This window comes from Salmo salar, chromosome 05 (assembly GCF_965601325.2).
Source record: "Salmo salar chromosome 05, fSalSal1, whole genome shotgun sequence".
NCBI lineage: Eukaryota > Metazoa > Chordata > Actinopteri > Salmoniformes > Salmonidae > Salmo > Salmo salar.
The window spans coordinates 70,076,525-70,096,648 of NC_138295.1; the positions used below are offsets into that span (position 1 = coordinate 70,076,525).

At 42.9% G+C, this 20,124-nt stretch overlaps 3 protein-coding genes across 11 annotated transcripts in view; 1 reads left to right on the forward strand and 2 right to left on the reverse strand.

Moving 5' to 3' along the window:
- Positions 1-258: 258 nt before the first annotated feature.
- smg9 (SMG9 nonsense mediated mRNA decay factor) lies at positions 259-7,004 on the reverse strand. 5 transcript variants are annotated; one of them, XM_014201378.3, is made up of 14 exons: positions 6,666-7,004; positions 5,832-5,993; positions 5,667-5,741; positions 5,327-5,540; positions 5,131-5,228; positions 3,098-3,210; positions 2,813-2,924; positions 2,586-2,681; positions 2,280-2,365; positions 1,833-1,939; positions 1,601-1,708; positions 1,283-1,408; positions 1,018-1,162; positions 259-909 (listed from the first exon to the last, which is right to left on the reverse strand). In XM_014201378.3, exons 1-14 carry the CDS (start codon positions 6,732-6,734, stop codon positions 831-833), a joined length of 1,590 nt encoding a protein of 529 aa, XP_014056853.1. In that variant the 5' UTR covers positions 6,735-7,004; the 3' UTR covers positions 259-830. The 5 variants fall into 5 exon arrangements, with proteins under 5 accessions (XP_014056853.1, XP_014056852.1, XP_045573629.1 ...); XM_014201377.3 differs by having other exon boundaries at positions 5,327-5,555; positions 6,666-6,997; XM_045717673.2 differs by having other exon boundaries at positions 6,800-6,995.
- Positions 6,494-15,886, forward strand: LOC106605603 (uncharacterized). 5 transcript variants are annotated; one of them, XM_014201432.3, is made up of 4 exons: positions 6,494-6,599; positions 9,336-9,454; positions 9,794-9,844; positions 11,877-15,886. In XM_014201432.3, exons 1-4 carry the CDS (start codon positions 6,527-6,529, stop codon positions 15,606-15,608), a joined length of 3,975 nt encoding a protein of 1,324 aa, XP_014056907.3. In that variant the 5' UTR covers positions 6,494-6,526; the 3' UTR covers positions 15,609-15,886. The 5 variants fall into 5 exon arrangements, with proteins under 5 accessions (XP_014056907.3, XP_045574620.2, XP_014056909.3 ...); XM_014201434.3 differs by lacking the exon at positions 6,494-6,599 and adding an exon at positions 7,362-8,466; XM_014201435.3 differs by lacking the exon at positions 6,494-6,599 and adding an exon at positions 8,473-9,142.
- Positions 15,887-16,040: 154 nt separating this feature from the next.
- LOC106605605 (intermediate conductance calcium-activated potassium channel protein 4) overlaps positions 16,041-20,124 on the reverse strand; it is a 52,805-nt gene continuing 48,721 nt past the window's right edge. Inside the window, exon 9 of the mRNA XM_045718673.2 lies at positions 16,041-18,163. Within this exon, the coding sequence (XP_045574629.1) occupies positions 18,160-18,163 (4 nt within the window). The 3' untranslated portion in view covers positions 16,041-18,159. The remainder of the gene's footprint in view (positions 18,164-20,124) is intronic.

Genomic DNA, 20,124 nt, shown 5'->3' on the forward strand with positions numbered 1-20,124 from the left:
TACCAATTTAATCTCTATAACCTAGAGCATGAAATCTATTCTTTTTTAAAAGGATTCTATCACCACCATGACAGTCTTGCAGACAGTCAGATTGCATAATCCCAAAATCTTTTTTTGCTTCTGGATTTGAAAAGAATCCTAGTTAATACTTAATATTACTTGCCTGAAATGTAAACGAGGTGGTATACAAAGGATTTTATACTCTTTCAGAATGTTCTTACAATATTCTTATGTTATTACAGCAGAAGAAGGGAGAAATAACAGAGTATATCGGTTTAATGATAATGATTACATCATATTTTTATCAATTCTTGTCAAGTTGCAGAAGTGTCTCGTCCTGAATCTCAGCTCCATCTTTACATAATAAACAAATCAGAACATTTCAGATGAACAGGTAACAAATACTTTAGAGAATCACACATTTTGAAATAAAAATGAAGCACCGCTGTATGCTTCAACTAAATATTACTCTCACCATTTGCATCATGTTAGTCAGAATGTATCTTTCAAAGTCAGTCATTTCTGTACCATCTGATTCTTCTAACACTTAGCAGGGTTATTTACTGTCACATTGACACCTGAATCTTATCAGCTGTCCCTTTTTCTCCCTCTGTTACAAAGACACCAAGTTGAACTATCTGTAGATCCATGAGATGAGATGGACCTCTCCTCAACATCAAGCACCTCATATCACCACTGACTGAACCTGTGAGCCCAATAGTACTGGCACTGTCCATCTCCAGACCCACCTCCCTCTGTCTCTTCTGGTCCTCATGTAGGAAAGGGACATCCATTTCCTCCAGTATATTCATAACAGGTTGACATTGTTGCTAGGCCTGTAGACGGCTGTATTCAGACAGGGCTGAGGACTTCTTCACCCCGTCCCAGATACGAGCTGCATAGTGAAACCTGTCACAACATAACAGTCAAACATATTTTCGAGTACAGTTTTGCCTCATTTCCAGCTAATCACAAAATGTATACAGTGAGTGACAGTGACCTCTGTGCTTCCCTTACCAGTTCTTCTCTGTTAGGATGGTGTGTGACAGCTGACAGCGGGACATGGCCAGGATTTGGCTGCGGAGCTTGGAGACCTGAGAGGAGAAGGTAGGGTGTCCTCTGTAGCCCGGGAGGAGAGAGAAGAGAGGGGCAGACCCAGACCCTAGAACAAAACACCAAGACACAGACATGGGGAATCAGTATAACAAAGGAATGAGAGAGGAGAACATCCACAAAGATAGACAGACGTGTGTGAAAACTAAGACATGGTATTTTCTCTGACCTGCTTTGGTTAGCGCGTCCTCCCCCTCATTCTCCATGAGGGGCAACAGGAACATGTTAACCTCTGTTTCCAGGTAGTCGCGGTCCAGGCCAGGGAAAATATTACAGTCCAGCATGGACAATGTGCCTGCATATAGAAACCAAAACATGATCAGTCAATACATGCTAACTAAACCCATGTCTGCACACTTTATGGGGCTTTTTAATGACATTTCTCACCCTACGTGCAGGAATCCTAATATAGAAACAACACAATAGTATAGTGTTTAAATATGTGAATGTTGTGATAAGTCTGTTGGTATATCCTCTCCAGTCTAACCTTTGTATTTCAGATGGGAGTGGGCCATCAGCTTGTCCACTGCCATATGCATCTTCTTCAGGTTTCTGGGACAGAACTCATCACGACTAGATTTGTTCTGCAGGAACACTAGACAACAGAACAATACATTATTGAGCGTTCAGTACACTGAGCCCGAACTAGAGTGTGTGTGTGTGTGTGTGTGTGTGTGTGTGTGTGTGTGTGTGTGTGTGTGTGTGTGTGTGTCTGTTACCTATGTGAGGGTAGTACTCTGATCCCTCTTCGTTGCCAGAGGAACCAGTGCTGTCGTGGCTGGCTGAGGGGGTGGAGGGCTTCAACATCTCTGCTGTCTGGAGGAACCTGGTCAGAGACAATATCATCATCACCACAGAGACACTTCATACAACCTGGTCAGAATATTCACACAGCACAACAACCACTACAACAACAACATGAATATGATATCAGAGCATTCCCAATGGTGTGACAGTGGAATGGACGCGAGGTTGTAAAACATTTCCCCAAAAATATTTCCATGGTGATGAGTGGAAAAGGTAATGCCACAGCCAAAATACACTCAGACACGGAACACCACCCTCCAATAATGATCCCATCTGCCCTGATTTGGAAACCCATGATTAGCATTAGTGAATCAGTGCTAATGGACTCTTTTTTCCCCCCAGACGGGTGGAGTGGTTACCTGTAGAGGTTGATGTCAGTGAACCAGTCTTGAATCACAATGACCACGTGGCACACTGTGAACAGGAAAGCAGTGATCTGAAGAGACTGATTCAAAAAGAGCAGAGGTGAAAGACTGAGTTAATACCTTGAGAAAACAGTAAAACTTACAAACTTCAACTTACACTTCAACATACAGTATGGAAACACGTTATGCAAACAGACAGATGTTTTTAGACTCAATCATAAGACTGGATCAGATTAGACAGGAAGTAGCTCTCCTTTAGAGCCTCTGTTGCCCAGTGCCCCCTGCTGGCCCCTCACTGACCTGCATCTCCACATAGGTGTGAGGGAGGTTGTACTCTGGAGGCAGCTTGCGGTCGTTGTTGATGAGGTGATCCAAAATGGAGGGGCTGAGAATGGGCTGGAGGAACACACAGGGAAGAGGAACACATTGGTATAGAAAATAACGTTGGAGAAAGAGGAATAGTATATGGATAAATACCAAATTAGAGACACAGCAAATTGCCTTAACCGCTGATGCTTTAATCTGACCTGTGTGTCCAAGAAGATGACTCTTTCCTGGGTAATGTAGAAGTCAATACCAGTGCTCTGGTTCCCTCCTCTCTCTTTGATCTCCTGAGTCTGGGCCCTGAACACATAGCCCCTACACAAACACACACAGGCGTGTCAGACACAGGGATACAAGACAACCATCTGTTACCATTTACTTTCAAATTGAATTACATTCGTTTAGACTATAACAATATACAACACAATATTCCCTGTCTTTATAGATGGAAAGAGCTCCATGTAAGGAGGTGCCCAATAGAACAATACCTTTGGTCTTCTTCAGGTGCGTTGGCAGACAGGAGAGACATGATGGTGGATTTCCCTGTTCCCTGCAGGCCAATGACTCCCACTACCAACATGTCTGTCTGGTCCCTTAGGTACTGTAACACAGGACAACACAACATGTCTGTCTGGCTCAGTGTTCCTCTGGAAGAATGTGTAGCAGTGGGGAAAAAGCTCACAGTGGAGGGGGTTAAGAGGGGGGTCCGGATCTCCCCGGAAAAGTTTTATGTAGAAGGAGTGAGAAGCACATTTCCTGTGATTTAAAAAAAAAAAGTTTCAAAGCCCATTTTTCTCCAAAATGAATGAAAATAAAATGATGCTGACACCATCTAAATTATAATTGCCACCTTCAGAAATTAGCCCAATAATATATTGGTAAAATGATTTTAATATATTGGACCATGCATGGTCAATATTATCAGATATGGTATTAGCAATAAGCATTATCACGCACAAGTATATCATATATACTTGTGCATCAATAAAATCAATTTAGTCTCAAATAAATAATGAAACATGTTCAATTTGGTTTAAATAATGCAAAAACAAAGTGTTGGAGAAGAAAATAAAAGTGCAATATGTGCCATGTAAAAAAGCTAACGTTTAAGTTCGTTGCTCAGAACATATGAAAGCTGGTGGTTCCTTTTAACATGAGTCTTCAATATTCCCAGGTAAGAAGTTTTAGGTTGTAGTTATTATAGGAATGATAGGACTATTTCTCTCTATACCATTTGTATTTCATATACCTTTGACTATTGGATGTTCTTATAGGCACTATAGTATTGCCAGCCTAATCTTGGGAGTTGATAGGCTTGAAGTCATAAACAGCGCAATGATTGAAGCACAGTGAAGAGCTGCTGGCAAAAGCAGGAAAGTGCGGTTTGAATGAATGCTTACAAGTCTGCTGCTGCCTACCACCGCTCAGTCAGACTGCTCTATCAAATATCAAATCATAGACTTAATTATAATAACACACAGAAATACGAGCCTTGGGTCATTAATATGATCAAATCCAGAAACTACTATTTCGAAAACAAAATGTTTATTCTTTCAGTGAAATACAGAACCGTTCCGTATTTTATCTAACGGGTGGCATCCATAAGTCTAAATATTGCTGTTACATTGCACAACCTTCAATGTTATGTCATAATTATGTACAATTCTGGCAAATTAATTACGGTCTTTGTTAGGAAGAAGAAATGGTCTTCACACAGTTCGCAACGAGCCAGGTGACCCAAACTGCTGCACATTCCCTGACTCTGCTTGCACAGAACGCAAGAGAAGTGACACAATTTCATTAGTTAAAAGAAATTCATGTTAGCAGGCAATATTAACTAAATATACAGGTTTAAAAAGATATACTTGTTTATTGATTTTGAAGAAAGGCATTGATGTTTATGGTTAGGTACACATTGGTGCAACAACAGTGCTTTTTTTTCGCGAATGGCTTGTTAAATCGTCACCCGTTTGGCGAAGTAGTAAATGAACAGGCACCGCATCGATTATATGCAACGCAGGACAAGCTAGATAAACTAGTAATATCATCAACCATGTAGTTAACTAGTGATTATGTTAAGACTGATTGTTTTTTATAAGATAAGTTTAATGCTAGCTAGCAACTTACCTTGACTCCTTGCTGCACTCGCGTAACAGGTAGTCAGCCTGCCACACAGTCTCCTTGTGGAGTGCAATGTAATCGGCCATAATCGGTGTCCAAATATGCCGATTACCGATTGTTATAAAAACTTGAAATCGGCCATTCCGATTAATCGGTCGACCTCTAATGGGGTTGTGTGGATTTTCTATTCATTTATTTTGCAAAGGAAAAGTTAATGTGGACTGTCCTAGCATCTTCAAAGTGCCACAGCTAAATGACTGCAGCAGAAACACTGATCTGGTCCCTTAGATACTGTAACGCAGGACAATAAAACTGTTACACAACAGGGAACATGTGTAGCCTGGCTAGAGATCTATTACACATATGTATGGCATGACAACGATTATCAGAAGAGCTTTACCTCCATGGCGCTGTCACACCAGTTCATCTGATCGTCCACCAGCTTGATGCTGTGCTTCATCTTCTCAGGGGGGACAAGCTTGGTCTGGCCAATCACAGCTGTAAGTAATGTGCATGTGTTAGATATTGTATTCACTGCTACAGTAAATAAACACTTATGATGGCTAGGGTAATGCTGATGAATAGTATTGACTCACGGTCCACAGCACCGCTGGAAGCAGCTGCTCCCATGCCTCTGTTTTGGATCTGGTAGACAGGTTGAGTAGGGCGCTGGCCCTCCCTCTCTAGCTTTGAGGCCCCAGAACATGGAGAAGCCACCTCAGGAGGGGTCCCTGGTTTCCCCCCGTCCTCCCTGGACTTGATGAGCATGATGGGCTTCTCCAGGGCCTGGCCTCCACCGATGGGTACACTCTGGGAAGGCTTGGACTGAATGCATTATACTTGAAGAATTTACTGCCAAGAACTATGCATCTGAATTCATTAAAACCTTTAGTCAGCTTACAGACAACAACCTTCAGTAAGAGCATCTCTCCTTACCCGTTCTCCAGGGGGTTTGGCCAGGATGATGGGGGTCTTCTGAAGGAGTGGTCCTGGAGGCTCCTCACTGCCATCCTTCAAAGACCAGATGAGAACTACAATAAACTAAGGAAGCCCATATAGATAATTTTCCCACATAGGAAAGCCTTGCACTCTTGTCCTTACCCTGCGTTCTCTGGGGACATATTCCCGATCTCGACTGGGACCAGAGAGGTTTTGCCCCGGGGGACCCACATCCCTGTCTCGGCGTCGCCTTCTCCTCCTTCCCTGTCCGTACATGCCAGGTTGACTGTGGCCAGATTCTGACATGTTGCACACTATGGTCAACTGTCAAAATAAAACGGGAACAGATAGCCACAACATCAGTTCAAATGTAATGCATTCTGATCTACTGAAATGCAGTGGCTAGCTACAGTAACATATTTGGGTGGAATGGATCTGAGGAGTGGCTCTTTTCACACTTCAGAGTTCTTAAAAGCGGAAGTAGCTGCAGGTGGGTAGACGCACTTCCGGCAACAGAAATGCCAATGGCGGAATCGAGAAACATACGTTTTTGTTGTGTCCCGCAGTGCTCAAATTCCAAACGTAAACATAGATATTTCCCCGAGCAATAAGATACGTCGAGGAAGCACATACTGTATATTTGCAGCTTACATTTAAACCCTGGCGACTATCTTCCTTCGTCAGACCGCAAGGGTCTGACGCCGGGGGATGTTCCAAGACGTTTTCAATGGAACGCCTATCATCCCGCAACAACCTGAATATGAAAGGGAAAATGCTCGTCTTGGAGTTGATGTTCGAGAAACCGAGAACCAGGAGCCGGACACTTAACTGCTCTTGTGTTGCTGGCGACCACGACTATGCGAAACCTCCTCCTCTTGGTAACGCTAAGTGGTGAATGTCTATTATTAGCTAGATCAACTCGATGTCCAGGTAAAGTGGACGGGAACATTTTAAATGGAAGATATACATACTACATGAACAAATCATAGAAATTACCATAGCTTTAGCCGGGGAAATTACAATGATTGAATGAACGCTACTAGTCTTTCCAGGCCAACGACGCATATATTTAAAACACTTTCACTTGTCTTTCATTTTACTATACACATTGTTATTTCGTTAACACTTACATTATGCGATTAATTTGGTTTTCAAAAAGGATTAGCTACTTGCTTTCCAGATAGAATCCACAAAACGGAAACAAAATCAGATGGTAACGCTGAAGTACAGCTCTCAAATTCTTTCGTTGGGAAACGAAGCCAGCTGCATTGGTTCCGGGCAGTTCAACGTGATTTTGCTGCGCCAATTCTGCTGTAAAACGGAAAACGTTTTGCAACGAATACGATAGTTTTTTTTGTTGATAAAGTCAAGTAGGTAGGTGCTAGGTCCCTCCCCGTTTCGTTCCGTTTGCTCTGTTTTCTTCACTTTGGTTCTCAAACGGTAAACGGTTTCCGTTGCAAGACGTAATGAATACACCCCATAATTCCATGTTTTGTACACCGATTGGAGTTCCAACATTTTGTAAATGCAGTGTAAAATGTGGTTAGTAAAATGTAGCACCGTTCATGTAGTTCAGGCATACTTTTAGCTAATCATACTATATATATATATATATATATATATATATATATACAGGCCTGGCATGCAGGAGAAACAGGGTGTCACAATAATTTCAGATGGATTTTGAAATGAACCTAGAATAAATCATGTGAATAGGCTTCAGTGCACAGATTTCAAACCATACATGCATGTGTAATGAGCCAGTGCCACGAAAACATGTTATTTTGTTGTTGAGGGTGAATATAAAATATACGCCTACACCCTGGTAAGACTAAAAATATCAAAACTTTACTCCTCCAAATACGACTCGTCAGGAAAGCATGCAGTTTAGGCTACAGATTAAAGTAATTATGATGAACTTCACAGAGTGGTGAAAGTGCATGGTAGTGCATCTGTAGAGTTGAAAATTAGATGGAAACCCATTTAACTTGTATTTTTTATTCAGAAAATGGGAATTTAACAGCAAATTGTATTTTTACGCACAGTATTTTATCTGCAACAAATCAATTTGGTGGGAAAATGCGCACATTGTTTTTATGCGGATTTTGGAATATTCGCATGATAATCTGTCACCAATTGGATGGAAACCTAGCTAGTGATGCAAAACTGAAAAAATAATAATCAAATAGAACCACGTGCATTTTTGTAGGCCTATATGGTATGATATCATAATCTAGTGCAGAAAGGTTTTATGACTATGTTATTGTCATTAGATTGTGCCTTTAGGTTGTAGAGAAGATAAGTGTCCTACACATAACCTAAAAATAGTAATTTAGCTACCTAACAACAATATAGTCCTATTGTTACTAATTTAAATTCCTCACTTAGCTAATAAAATAGTCCTAATAATATAATTAGTTGAAATGGCATCAACACTTGGCATCACATTTAAATCCTCAAGTATTGTAGGCCCTTATGGAAAGAGGTTACATTATGGTAAACAAAGGTACAGTGTGTAGTTTCTACAGCAGTCTTTCAACTTGCAATAGAAGTATGTGTAGCCTAATTATGAATGTGTTTGTTTATTTGTTAGTTTTTTGGCAAATGTGTGGAATTCGTTGAAATAAAATATGAATACTGGGAGTTGTAGTATAGCGTTTAGAAAGATGGCCACTGGTGCATACTGGGAGTTGTAGGCTTCACACTGACTCCACCCATTCCTGTTAAAACAGGAAATAGAGAATAAATGATGGAAGCCAAAGCAGGGAATATTAACGTTTTAAAAAGGACTTAAAAGGTAATGTTTTTCGAAATGTTGCTATAGTTATGTACAATTCGTAGTAGGTGTTAGCTAGGTAAATAAGTCAAAAAATGAATGAATCAATGCCAATTTCGTACGTGCACCAAACCAACGACATTATCGAATGGGGGAACGCGCTCTCTATTGATAACAACAACGTTGAGGGCGTCATTGCTTTGGAGAGAAATTGTTACGTCATCCTCACGTTTGAGAATTAGCTTGTACGTTAGTGAGCGATCTAGCTACACACCTGTGTAGTCTGAAGTACATAATTGGAATAACTTGTTGTCTCATATCTAGTTAGGGGTGTATTCTTGACGCTATTCTGTCGCAAAACGTTTCGTAAACGGAAGCAAACGAAACGGGGTGGGACCTACCTGAATTTGTCCAATTTACAATTGTTTGGACTAGTGATGGCCCCCTAGGTTGTCTGAATAAAAACATTTGATGATAACTTGTGAAGTAGCAATCTGCGTATCCCAGCTAACGGTGACGTTAGTACCAGCAGAGAGGAATAGGCGACAGTACCAAGTAGCTAGTAACGTTAGTTGTTAGCTTTACAATATAATGGAAGTTAGCAATCCGCTTGGTCAATATTAGCAACGTTTTGCAGAAACGTTGCTAATATTTTGCCTTTGGGAGTTGAACTATCACAGTAATACCAAAGATACTGGTAACTAACCCTTCTATCTATCTATCTATCTATCTATCTATCTATCTATCTATCTATCTATCTATCTATCTATCTATCTATCTATTTAACTATCTATCTATCCATGTCACTATATCATCTGTGTGTCTGTCAGTCAGTGTCTGTTTGTGTGTGTGGATTTCTCTTTGCTTACTTTGTGTCACTCAAAATGTAGGGAGCCAGTATATGGTTGCTATGGAGATGGCTGCTGAAGACATAGTGATTCAGGAGACCGTGGGGGCAGAGGTGGAGCTACTGGAGGATGTGAACAAAGCCCACAAGCAGAGTCCACCGGTGAGTTGTTTAAACAGAGTTGATACAGGCCAGAGACATTAGTTATCAATGATATCCTATCAGTGTTCACAGTGGTATGTCATCCATCCCAAATTATGTACAGCGGGAGAGTACATATCATTTTGATAGCTGTCAATTTAGATAATAATTAGTTGAATATTTTCATTTTTTACATTTTTTAAACCAAATTCCCTTTCGGTCAATTCAGTCTGGCATGGAAATGGATTTGGTTCTGTATCCCTCTTGAATGTATCCCTATCGATACTTCTCTCTTTCCTCTCTCAATGCCCTCTCCATCAGCTGCCTTGTTATTTTTTCTTTCTCTTTTCTCCTCTGCAGGACAGGGAACACTCTGAAAATCCCAACTTTATTTCTACTCCTGTACACTTGGTACTTTTGACATGTTTTCCTTTATGTAGACTATTAAAGGAGACGTTCACTCTTTTGAAATAAATCTGTATTTTGGATGTAAATGGCATGTTATTGAAGTACCCAGACACTTTTTTTGTGATTTCACTTGTTTTTGGGAAATTTACCCCAACAGCGATATACTTCCTCATGCTTGTTTAGCAGTTACAAGGGCATTATAAAATGTGAACAAAGGCTCCAAAAACACTCAAGTACATATTTTTAGAAACAGCAACTTTCTCAGTATAGTGATGCAGGTCTTTAGATCTTGTACACATGAAATTGTGTGACCCAAACTTTATCTGCACCGTTATATTCCATTTTGTGTGACTCAAGTGATACTTCTCCGTGTAACCCATGATACTTTTCCATGTGCGTATGTGCAGGCTACATGGACAAGTGGCACAGATGGATAGGGGAAACTGTTCGAGTCGCACGAAACGTTGGTAGCCATGAAGTGCTTTGAAAGGCTGGTCATGGCTCACATCAACAGCATCCTCCCGGATACCCTAGACCCACTCTAATTCGCATAGCGCCCCAACAGATCCACAGATGACGCAATCTCAATCGCACACCACACGGCCCTTTCCCACCTGGACAAAAGGAACACCTATGTGAGAATGCTGTTCATTGACTACAGCTCAGCGTTCAACACCATAGTGCCCTCAAAGCTCATCAGTAAGCTAAGGACCCTGGGACTAAACACCCTCTGTTTAGTTCCTCTGCAACTGGATCCTGGACTTCCTGACAGGCCGCCCCCAGGTGGTAACGGTAGGCAACAACACATCTTCCACGCTGATCCTCAACACTGGGGCCCCACCGGGGTGTGTACTTAGTCCCCTCCTGTACTCCCTGTTCACCCACGACTGCGTGGCCAAACACGACTCCAACACCATCATTACGTTTGCAGACGACACAACAGTGGTAAGCCTAATCACCGACAACGATGAGACAACCTATAGGGAGGAGGTCAGAGAACTGGCAGTGTGGTGCCAGGACAACAACCTCACCCTCAGTGTGAGCAAGACAATGGAGCTGATTATAGACTACAAACAGGAAAAGGCGGGCCGAACAGGCCCACATTAACATCGATGGGGCTGTAGTGGAGCGGGTCAAGAGTTTCAAGTTCTTTGGTGGTGTCCACATCACCAAAGAACTATCATGGTCCAAACATACCAAGACAGTCGTGAAGAGGGCACAACAAAACCTTTTCCCCCTCAGGAGACTGAAAAGATTTGGCATGGGTCCCCAGATCTTCAAAAGGTTCAACAGCTGCACCATAGAGAGCATCCTGACCGGTTGCATCACCGCCTGGTATGGCAACTGCTCGGCATCTGACCGTAAGGCGCTACAGAGGGTAGTGCGAATATGGGGCCAAGCTTCCTGCCATCCAGGACCTATATAATAGGCGGTGTCAGAGGAAAGCCCATAAAATTGTCAGAGACTCCAGTCACCCAAGTTATAGACTGTTTTCTCTGCTACCGCACGGTGCCGGAGCGCCAAGTCTAGAACCAAAAGGCTCGTCAACAGCTTCTACCCCCCAAGCCATAAGACTGCTGAACAATTAATCAAATGGCCACCGGACTATTTACGTTGTTGTATTCGGCGATTGTGACAAATAAAGTTTGATATGATAAAGGTGTGATTAAAGTTCTGAATGACAGAATGTCATGTCTATTGCTGGTGGGGTAAGTTTCTCAAAAACAAGTGAAATCTCAAAGTGTCTGCATACTTCAATAAAATGCCATTTACATCCTAAATACAGAACCTTTTAATAAATTGATTTAGAAAAACTACTCTGGCTGTTAGGCTTTGAATATGCTTTAGCTTAGGCTGTATCTTTCTGTAGACTGTTTCCAAGGCTCTATTGACGTTCACCAGTGCCTGCCTCATATGTAAGCAATTGGCAAACAATAATATATTTGTGGTCAGTCAATAGTCATCACTTTGTAAACGATTGATTGATTAATTTACTCACTATGTCTCTAATATGTAATTTTGCTGTGAATTGCAGGAGATCCCCAGGGTTTCTGTGCCACGCCCGTTCTCCATGCCAGAGGACTCGAGTGACGATGACTGTGACCTGTCAGGGGACAGCGTCTCTGCTTACGGCATGCATTCCATGGAGCTGGGGGGAAAGTGCTGGGAATGTGGCGTGCAATTCAAGTCTGGCCAGGAGTTGATCGAACACTTTGAGAGCCACAGGTCCAAGGTCTCAACGTCCTGCAACATATGTCGGGTGACTTTCACTCGCACAGTATCACTGGCCATGCACCTAGTCAACGCACACCCAAACTCAGTCCTCCATTGCAGCAACTGCCAGCTGCATTTCAGCAACTTGTGGGATCTCAACAAGCACATAGGAATACACTTGTTCACCGAGCTGTTAAATACACCCCTTGAGGACATCTCAAATAATCGCTTGAATAGCAGTGAAGAGACTTTAAAGGGACAGTATACTCTACCTTCAGCCTTGGCCCTCAAACATGAGGACAACTCAAATGATGGCTTGAATGGCAGTGAGGAGACTTTAAAGGGACATTATACTGTACCTTCAGTGGTGGCTCTTGACCATGAGGACACCTCAAATGATGGCTTAAATGGCAGTGAGGAGACTTTAAATGCACAGTGTACTCTACCTTCAGCAGTGACCCTAGACCATACGTATAGCATGGAAAGCAATGGGAGAATGACAAAGACAAGACATAGGCTGGAGGAGGAGGAAGATGTCAAACCAGACCCTTCCACTCTGACCCTAGGCCCCTCCATTCTGACTCCCTCACTGAGGATCCGTGTCAAACTGGAGAGAGGGGTTGAGGTTGATGGCGCCCCCCTCCAGTCGGATGAGGGTATCAGCGATGGAGAGGGTGGTGAACATAGCGAAGACACTGAGAGCGCTGGAGGAACAGACAACGACAGGTTAACAGAGAGCAGCGGAGAAACGGATATCGATGAGGAGGATATCAGGCTGAGTGAAGAAGAGGAGGAAATGAAAAGCAAACAGGGGGAGGATAGGAAGAATGACATCCAGAGCAAAAAAGAGGATGAGGATGCTGAGATGCTGATTGACCAAGATGGTGAGCCCTCTTCGTCTGAGCGGGAGTCAGAATTTGACCCAGAAGAGTTATCAGATTCTGACTCGGGGTCCAGCAGCACTGGGGAATCCAGTGGGTCTTCTTACACTCCTGTACGCACACGGAAAGCCAAGACCCAGCCATCCCGGAGTAAGCTGCCCCAGACCAAGTTGTCCCAGGTCAAGCCTTATTATTGCATCTATTGCACCAAAGGACCATATCATAATATGGACTTTCATGTGAAGACCTGCAATATGAAGGGCTTTCAATGCTCTTTATGCCAAGCTGTCTTCCCTACCGAGATGGCCATGTTGGACCATGAGGTTCGGACTCACTCTGAAGCCATATCGGGCCAAATGTACACCTGTGAGTTCTGCCGTCAGGTCTTCCCCGATCTGGCCATCTACAAAAACCACAACTGTCCCAAAAAAGACACATCCTCCCCATATGTCCCTGATCCTACTATGGGTATCCATTGTGGAACAGGGCCATTCACTAATATGGACGTTCATTTGAGAGGCTGCAGTTGGAAAGGTCTTAGATGCACTGAGTGCAGAGTACTCTTCCATAATAGGAAGGCCCTGCAGAACCATAACGTTTCGGTTCACGGACAACTTTCCACTATGTGTGCTGTTTGCGGCAGAGGGCCATTCACTGATATGGACTTCCATTTGAGGAGCTGCTCTAGGGATTGGTCCTTCCAATGCTCTGAGTGCAAAGTCCAATTTCCTTCTGAGAAATCCCTGGTGGACCATAATCTTCAATATCACAGTGCCACATCAAAGACCTCTGACCAAGGTGTCTGTGTCTATTGCGGCAGTGGACCATTCTATAGTCTGGACATCCACATGAGGACCTGCTCTAAGCAGAAGGGCTTAAAATGCTCTGTGTGCAAAGTTTTTTTCCCTACTGAATCGGTCCTGGCTGATCATATGGTTTGCTATCACAGCACCCCATACCATGTCCATAGAACCCCATGCCAAGTCCAGAGCATCCCATACCAAGTCCAGAGCACAGACTCAGAGACCCCTGAAGGTACCTGTCTCCATTGTGGCAGAGGTCCATTCACTAGTCTGGTTATCCACTTGAGGACCTGCTCTGGGAAGAAGGGCTTCAAATGCTTTGTTTGCAACGTTTTTTTCCCTACAGAGACAGCCCTGGCCGACCATAAGGTTCTCGTTCACAGTATCCCATCAGAGACCCCTGACAAAGGTACCTGTGACCATTGTGGCAAGGGGCCATTCACTAATCTGGACAACCACATGAAGACCTGCTCTAAGAGGAAGTGCATCCAATGTTCTGTGTGCAAGTTTTTCTTTCCTAGTGATGTCCTGGCCAACCATATGATTTCCTATCACAGTACCAAATCCCGAGTTCAGAGCCCAGTCACAGAGACGCCTGACAAAGGTGCCTGTGTCCATTGCGGCAGAGGGCCCTTCACTAGTCTGGAACATCACATGAAGTACTGCAATAAGCAGAAGGGCATCCAATGTGTTATGTGTAAAGCTTACTTTCTTACTGAGGGCAGTCTGGTGGACCATATTGTTTTGGCTCACGCTGACAAGCTGGTCGCCCAAGCTGGTGGGTCCTCCGCTACAACTTTCTCCTTCGTACCCATGGCTATCTCTACCACCTCAGGCCAGCAGAGCCCCAGTAGCTCCACCCTGATGTGTTACAGTAGTGGCAATAAGGAGCTGAAACGACTGGCCCCAGTCCCCGTGGCTGATCAGGGCCCCAGTGCAGTTGGCCTGCTAACACCTTCTGGACAGTCTACTGTGTCTCTGCCTAGAGTAATGCTGTCTACCACCACCTCTTCCCAGCCAGCTGTTCCTGTGGTGGCCACCTTGCTCTTTGACAACACTGGTGGTGGTCCAGGGAAAATGGCCAGGCTGGTCCCAGTGGCCCCACAGACCAACCCTCCCAAACCGCATGTCACGGCACACACGCAGACTAACACGGCAAAGCCCCTTGGGCAGTTCTCTAACCTTCTGCAACAGACTGTCCATCAGGCACAACCTGTCCAACAGCAGACACCCAGGCCCACTGCCCTAGCCATGGACCCTATCAGATCCCCCACCACCCCATCCCCTAGACCTGTCTCAGCCTCTGCCCCGGGGAAAATCACCATGATCCGCCTCTCACCTGTCCCTACCCCCCCTCTAGCTCAGTCTTCCCCCCTTACCCTTGCCTTTGCCCCAGTCCCTCTAAGCATCATGTGTATGTTTGTGAATAGAAGTAAGGAGCTGGCCCTGGAGAAACGCATGAAGATGAGCTGGCGCTCCAAGGGCACCTACACCTGCCGCCAGTGCGGCGCCATCTCGCAGCAGCCCTCACTCAGTGTGAAGCACCGCTACCTCCACCGGGGCTCCCGGCGGTACCGCTGCCACTGTGGTAGGTCGTTCCTGCGGCGGCTGCACCTCCTGCGCCACTACCTCCAGCACGCCCAGGCCACCCGCTACATATGCACTGCCTGCGGGGAGACCTTTGACGGGGCAAAGTGCCTCGCACAGCACATGGTTGGAGCTTCCAACACAACTAGATGTCCAGGTGACAGCATAACTTTGAAGCTGAGGAAAGAGTGCCGGATGCCCTTCTCTTGTCACTGTGGGCAGGTGTTTTGTAGGCCCGCTGCTTTTCTCTGGCACAAACTGAAAAACACCCAAAGGACTTAACACTGAAATGGGCCTACAGCAGGGCCCAGTCTATTCAAAACAGGGGGTTTTCCATGGCTCACACACAGGCAAGCCTATCATTTACTATGCTTAGGGATAGAGGAGGACAATGCAGGTTGTGGACTTGTTTGACTTTTTTCACTGTGAATGAAAGATGATTCCTTATGAAATAATCGGTATGTATTGGTTTAAAAAGTGTTGTCACTTCCACTAAAACATTCTGTTTTCATCAAAAGACCAAAAATACAATCATATTAAAATTATATATTTGACTTTGAGTTGTCTTTGTAAGAGGTCATAGGTTATTTGTACATTAGAAGACTAAAGCATTATCATTCATTCGGGTTCCATGAAATGGCAATATTATTATCGTTAATATTATAAGTAGGTTCTGATTTAGCTGGTAGAACAATACTCATTCAAAAACTTCCATTCACCAATGGCTTTTAATTTTCAGGAAGACCAGAAAATGTATTTACAGTACATGGTTTTATTATGTGCAAAAGAAAACCTGTAAACGTTTCACTTCACATCGTTTTTGCAGAATCTATCCTTTTGTAAGCCGATTTCACAATATTACCTGTACATATGATCCTCATGTTAAAAAAACTAAATATATTTTTTCAAGAATTACATATCTTAACTCCAGTTAATGAAAATGCAGAAGTCCCGTTTAAATACAACCATGGGAATAGTTGTCCTCACAAGGTGATTGATTTGGTAATGCCCCAGATTACCAGCCTTACCATTGGGGCTGGAGAACGGGTACAATTTGTGGATTCACAAAGTGAATGACATAAATTATGCAAATAAGACAATGCTATGCCACTGACCCATATTTCCCCATTCACACTTGAGTGCAACATGTATTGACAGCTGTGTTCTAAAAATGCACCCTCATTTAAAGACTGGACACTTTTAATCCTACCTGTGTACTAAGTATAATTTGGCTGTTACTAGTCCAAAAACAATCCATGTCACACAAGTATTGTTTGGTAAAGGATTTCAAAAGTATTTTGACTGTGATGATGTATTACCCATAGGCTGCCACAGAGCCCCAAGAATATGATGTCGTTTGACATTCATTCATGTCTATGACTGGTGTGTGATTGTCATGCATGTACATATCCTCTTGGAGGAGCTGTTACATCAGAATTAGAATAACAGTGAGCAATGTCTCCATGTACTTTATGCAGGTTGACGTTTATTGTCGTGAGTCTTGCCCTGGAGGCAGAACTGAGCGGTTTCCGCTAGATGGGCCAGCTGCAATGTCGAAATTGGCTATATTGTAAAAATTCATGAAAAAAAAATTGGGTCAGGAATTATGTTTAGCAGTGTGGTTAGGTTTCAAATCAGATTTTATGACTGTGGCTGTGCCAGATAGGGACCACTCTGCAGAGCTGCCTCCAGTACATGAGTCATCCCAATAAATATCAGCCTGCATACTTTATTAGGCTATGCCACTTGTCTCTTGATCATTATGAGAACAGCTTAACTATGTAAACTGACTGCTTCCCCATACAATCATCCTTAAGACAACAATATATGTCGGGCCTTAACAGTCTAGATTAGTTCTTTATGGGAAAGAGTCTCTGTTAAATTCAGAGTCTACTTTGGTAACTCCACAGTACCTTAGGGAGTGTTTGAGTGGGTGGCCGGGCAGGCCTTGAGATATGGCAACTGCCAAGCAGTTTATCCCTCTGACTGAGGCTGTGTGAAGAGAAATTGTGTTTTATTTTCTAATCTAACAAAATGGAGAGGATTAGAACAGTAAGAGAACAGAGATGTGTATTTTATAAGTGACCAGCAGCTCTCTCTAGTAATAAGGCAGTTGTCTCATACACTGGTGCCTCTGAGGATGTCACCGCTTTATACTTCCTGTTAGGAAAAATGTGTGGAATAACCATTGTGTTTTACTTGTGGAAAAAGGTATAATTGAAAGACGCTTTGAGGGAGGCTGTCAATACTGAGTGGCATTCAAAGAAGTTTCCCTCACATTTAAAAACGCTGTTTAAACCTCTTGTTCCATAGGAACCAGGCATTATGTTTAGGAGACTCCAATGTAACTTGTAACACTAATAGCAGGAGTTAGGGGACTTACTTTACAGAGCCATCAGTGGGTTAACCCATAGAGCCACTCCCTCTGAGATGACACAAGCTACAGAACCAGAGGCCGTGTTACTGTAGTTCATAATTGAGATTGTTAACGCAATACTTTGTACATTAAACACATCTGATAAGAATACACCAGTCATCTATATCAGACCCCGCTGTAGAAAAATGAAGTCCTTTTTCTTTTTTGTCTTTACAAGTACGAGTCGTTGTGTAGGGTCCATTCAGCCGCTGGGTCAGAAGACGATGCCAGCCTTGGTCCTGGCAGTAGTCCAAGTGGTGCCGCAGGTCAAATGTTGAATGCAGCTTTGGGGGGGAAGAGGATTCCCATCCCGGTCTGATGGAAATGACAGAAGGCTGGTAGCATCTATCTCTAGTCTTTGGGAAAGGCCTGCAGTGAGTGTGGTTCACCCAACCACCACCACCACACAGCCACGAGTCACCTGTAGAGAGGGAGAGAGAGAATAGTTAGAATCTACAGCACAGGTTATTCTCAAGCATGTTCATATCAAGTTTTGTTGTGAAAGTTAAAGGTGCTAGACATTTTTTATTTTATCTTTGCATTGTAATGTCAGAAAATGTCCATAATATTTCTGGCATTAATAGTGAAATGATAGTGTTTCACACTATTACTTATCCGCCAGTGTTGTGATTGGCAGTGATATTCGCCTATTGATTTCTACTGCCGGAGCTACATCTGTTGTCACACTGTGAAAGCTGTTCTGACTTTGTGGCTGTGTTATCGAGTTGACACTTCAGTTTAGGTGAGAAAACAAGCACTGAACTGTGTAGGGAGTCATTGTACTATCTAAACGCTGTGAAATATATTTTCAATAATAAAATAAATATCATTTTTATAGTTGTTTAAAGCTGGTGGACCAAAACCGAAAGTAACAGCTGTAAAAACAATTTTTTTGTTATTGAAAATATATTTTTCAGCGATTTCACAGCAATTTAGTACAATGATTCCTTACACTATTAAGTGCTTGTTTTCTCACATAAACGTAAAATGCAACCAGGAAATGACAGAGCGATTTCCACTAGATAACAGCCAGCCACAAAGTCAGAACAGCTTTGACAACAGATGCCGCTCTGGCTGGAGAAATCAATAGGTGAATATCACAGCCAATCACAACATTGACGGATAAATAATACTGTGAAACACTATCATTCCACAATTAGCGCCAGATACTGTATATTATGGACATTTTCAGAAATTACATTGGAAAAAATTCAATAAAAAACAACCAATGTGCTGCACCTTTAAGGTCTACTGTAAAAACTGCTTAGGTTGTGAAATGGTCTAATCTCAGGGTTGTGTATGTGTTAGCTGTAGCTGATAGGAGTTCTGTATTTGTATTTATTAAGGATCCCCATTACGCTTCTTGGGATCCAAACAAGATTAAGGCGATTACATCGCAAAAAATAAAACACTACATCATACAACACATTATTACACCACTACTCTACCACTAAATACAGTATCTACAATACAAAATGTATAATACCACAATACAACAACATTACAATGTATGTGTGTGTAAAGTGTGTGTGTGTGTGTGTGTGTGTGTGTGTGTGTGTGCCTGTGTGTACATCTCTTTACAGTCCAGGTTGTTCCATAAGGTGTAGTTTTATCTGTTTTTCAAATCAGATTTTTACTCCTTACATGAGTTACTTGATGTGGAATAGAGTTCCATGTAGTCATGGCTTTACTGGTGTCTGTTCTGGACTTGGGGACTGTGAAGAGACCACTGGTGGTATGTCTTGTGGGGTATGCATGGGTGTCTGAGCTGTGTGCTAGTCATTTGAACAGACTGCTTGGTGCTTTCACCATGTCAATACCTCGCACAAAGACAAGTAGTACTAGTGATGCAGTCAATGTCTCCTCTACTTTGAGCCAGGAGAGACTGACATGCATGTTATTGATGTTAGCTCTCTGTGTACATTTAAGGACCATCCGTGCTGCTCTGTTCTGGGGCAACTAATTTGCCTATGTCCCTCTTTGTGGCACTTTACCATATGACTGGGCAGTAGTCCAGCTGCAACAAAACTAGGGCCTGTAGGACTTGTTTTGTTGATAGCGATGTCAAGAAAGCAGAGCAGAGTGTTATTACGCACAGACCTCTCCCCATTTTAGCTACCGTTGCATCAATATGTTTTTACCATGACAGTTAATGATCCAGGATTACACCAAGCAGTTTAGTCTCCTCATTTTGCTCAATTTCCATATTATTCATTACAATATTAAGTTGAAGTTTAGGGTTTAGTAAATGGTTAGTCCCAAATACAATGCTTTAAGTTTCTGAAATATTTAGGTCTGGCTTATTACTTGTCACCAATTCTAATACTGACAGCACTTCTTTGTTAAGTGTGGCAGTGATTTCACTTGCTGTGGTAGCTGATT

What these genes read in the sequence shown, in the direction of transcription:
- smg9 (XM_014201377.3), bottom strand. Translation starts at nt 6,734, where the DNA reads ATGCGTCGTTGGCCTGGAAAGACTAGTAGCGTTCATTCAATCATTGTA. An exon ending in CCAAACCCCCTGGAGAACGG is followed by an intron (nt 5,556 to 5,666) that starts GTAAGGAGAGAT and finishes TAATGCATTCAG; the next exon opens with TCCAAGCCTTCCCAGAGTGT. An exon ending in GGACGCGCTAACCAAAGCAG is followed by an intron (nt 1,163 to 1,282) that starts GTCAGAGAAAAT and finishes GTTTTGTTCTAG; the next exon opens with GGTCTGGGTCTGCCCCTCTC.
- LOC106605603 (XM_014201432.3), top strand. Translation starts at nt 6,527, where the DNA reads ATGCGAAACCTCCTCCTCTTGGTAACGCTAAGTGGTGAATGTCTATTA. An exon ending in TAGATCAACTCGATGTCCAG is followed by an intron (nt 6,600 to 9,335) that starts GTAAAGTGGACG and finishes CTCAAAATGTAG; the next exon opens with GGAGCCAGTATATGGTTGCT. An exon ending in CCCACAAGCAGAGTCCACCG is followed by an intron (nt 9,455 to 9,793) that starts GTGAGTTGTTTA and finishes TCTCCTCTGCAG; the next exon opens with GACAGGGAACACTCTGAAAA.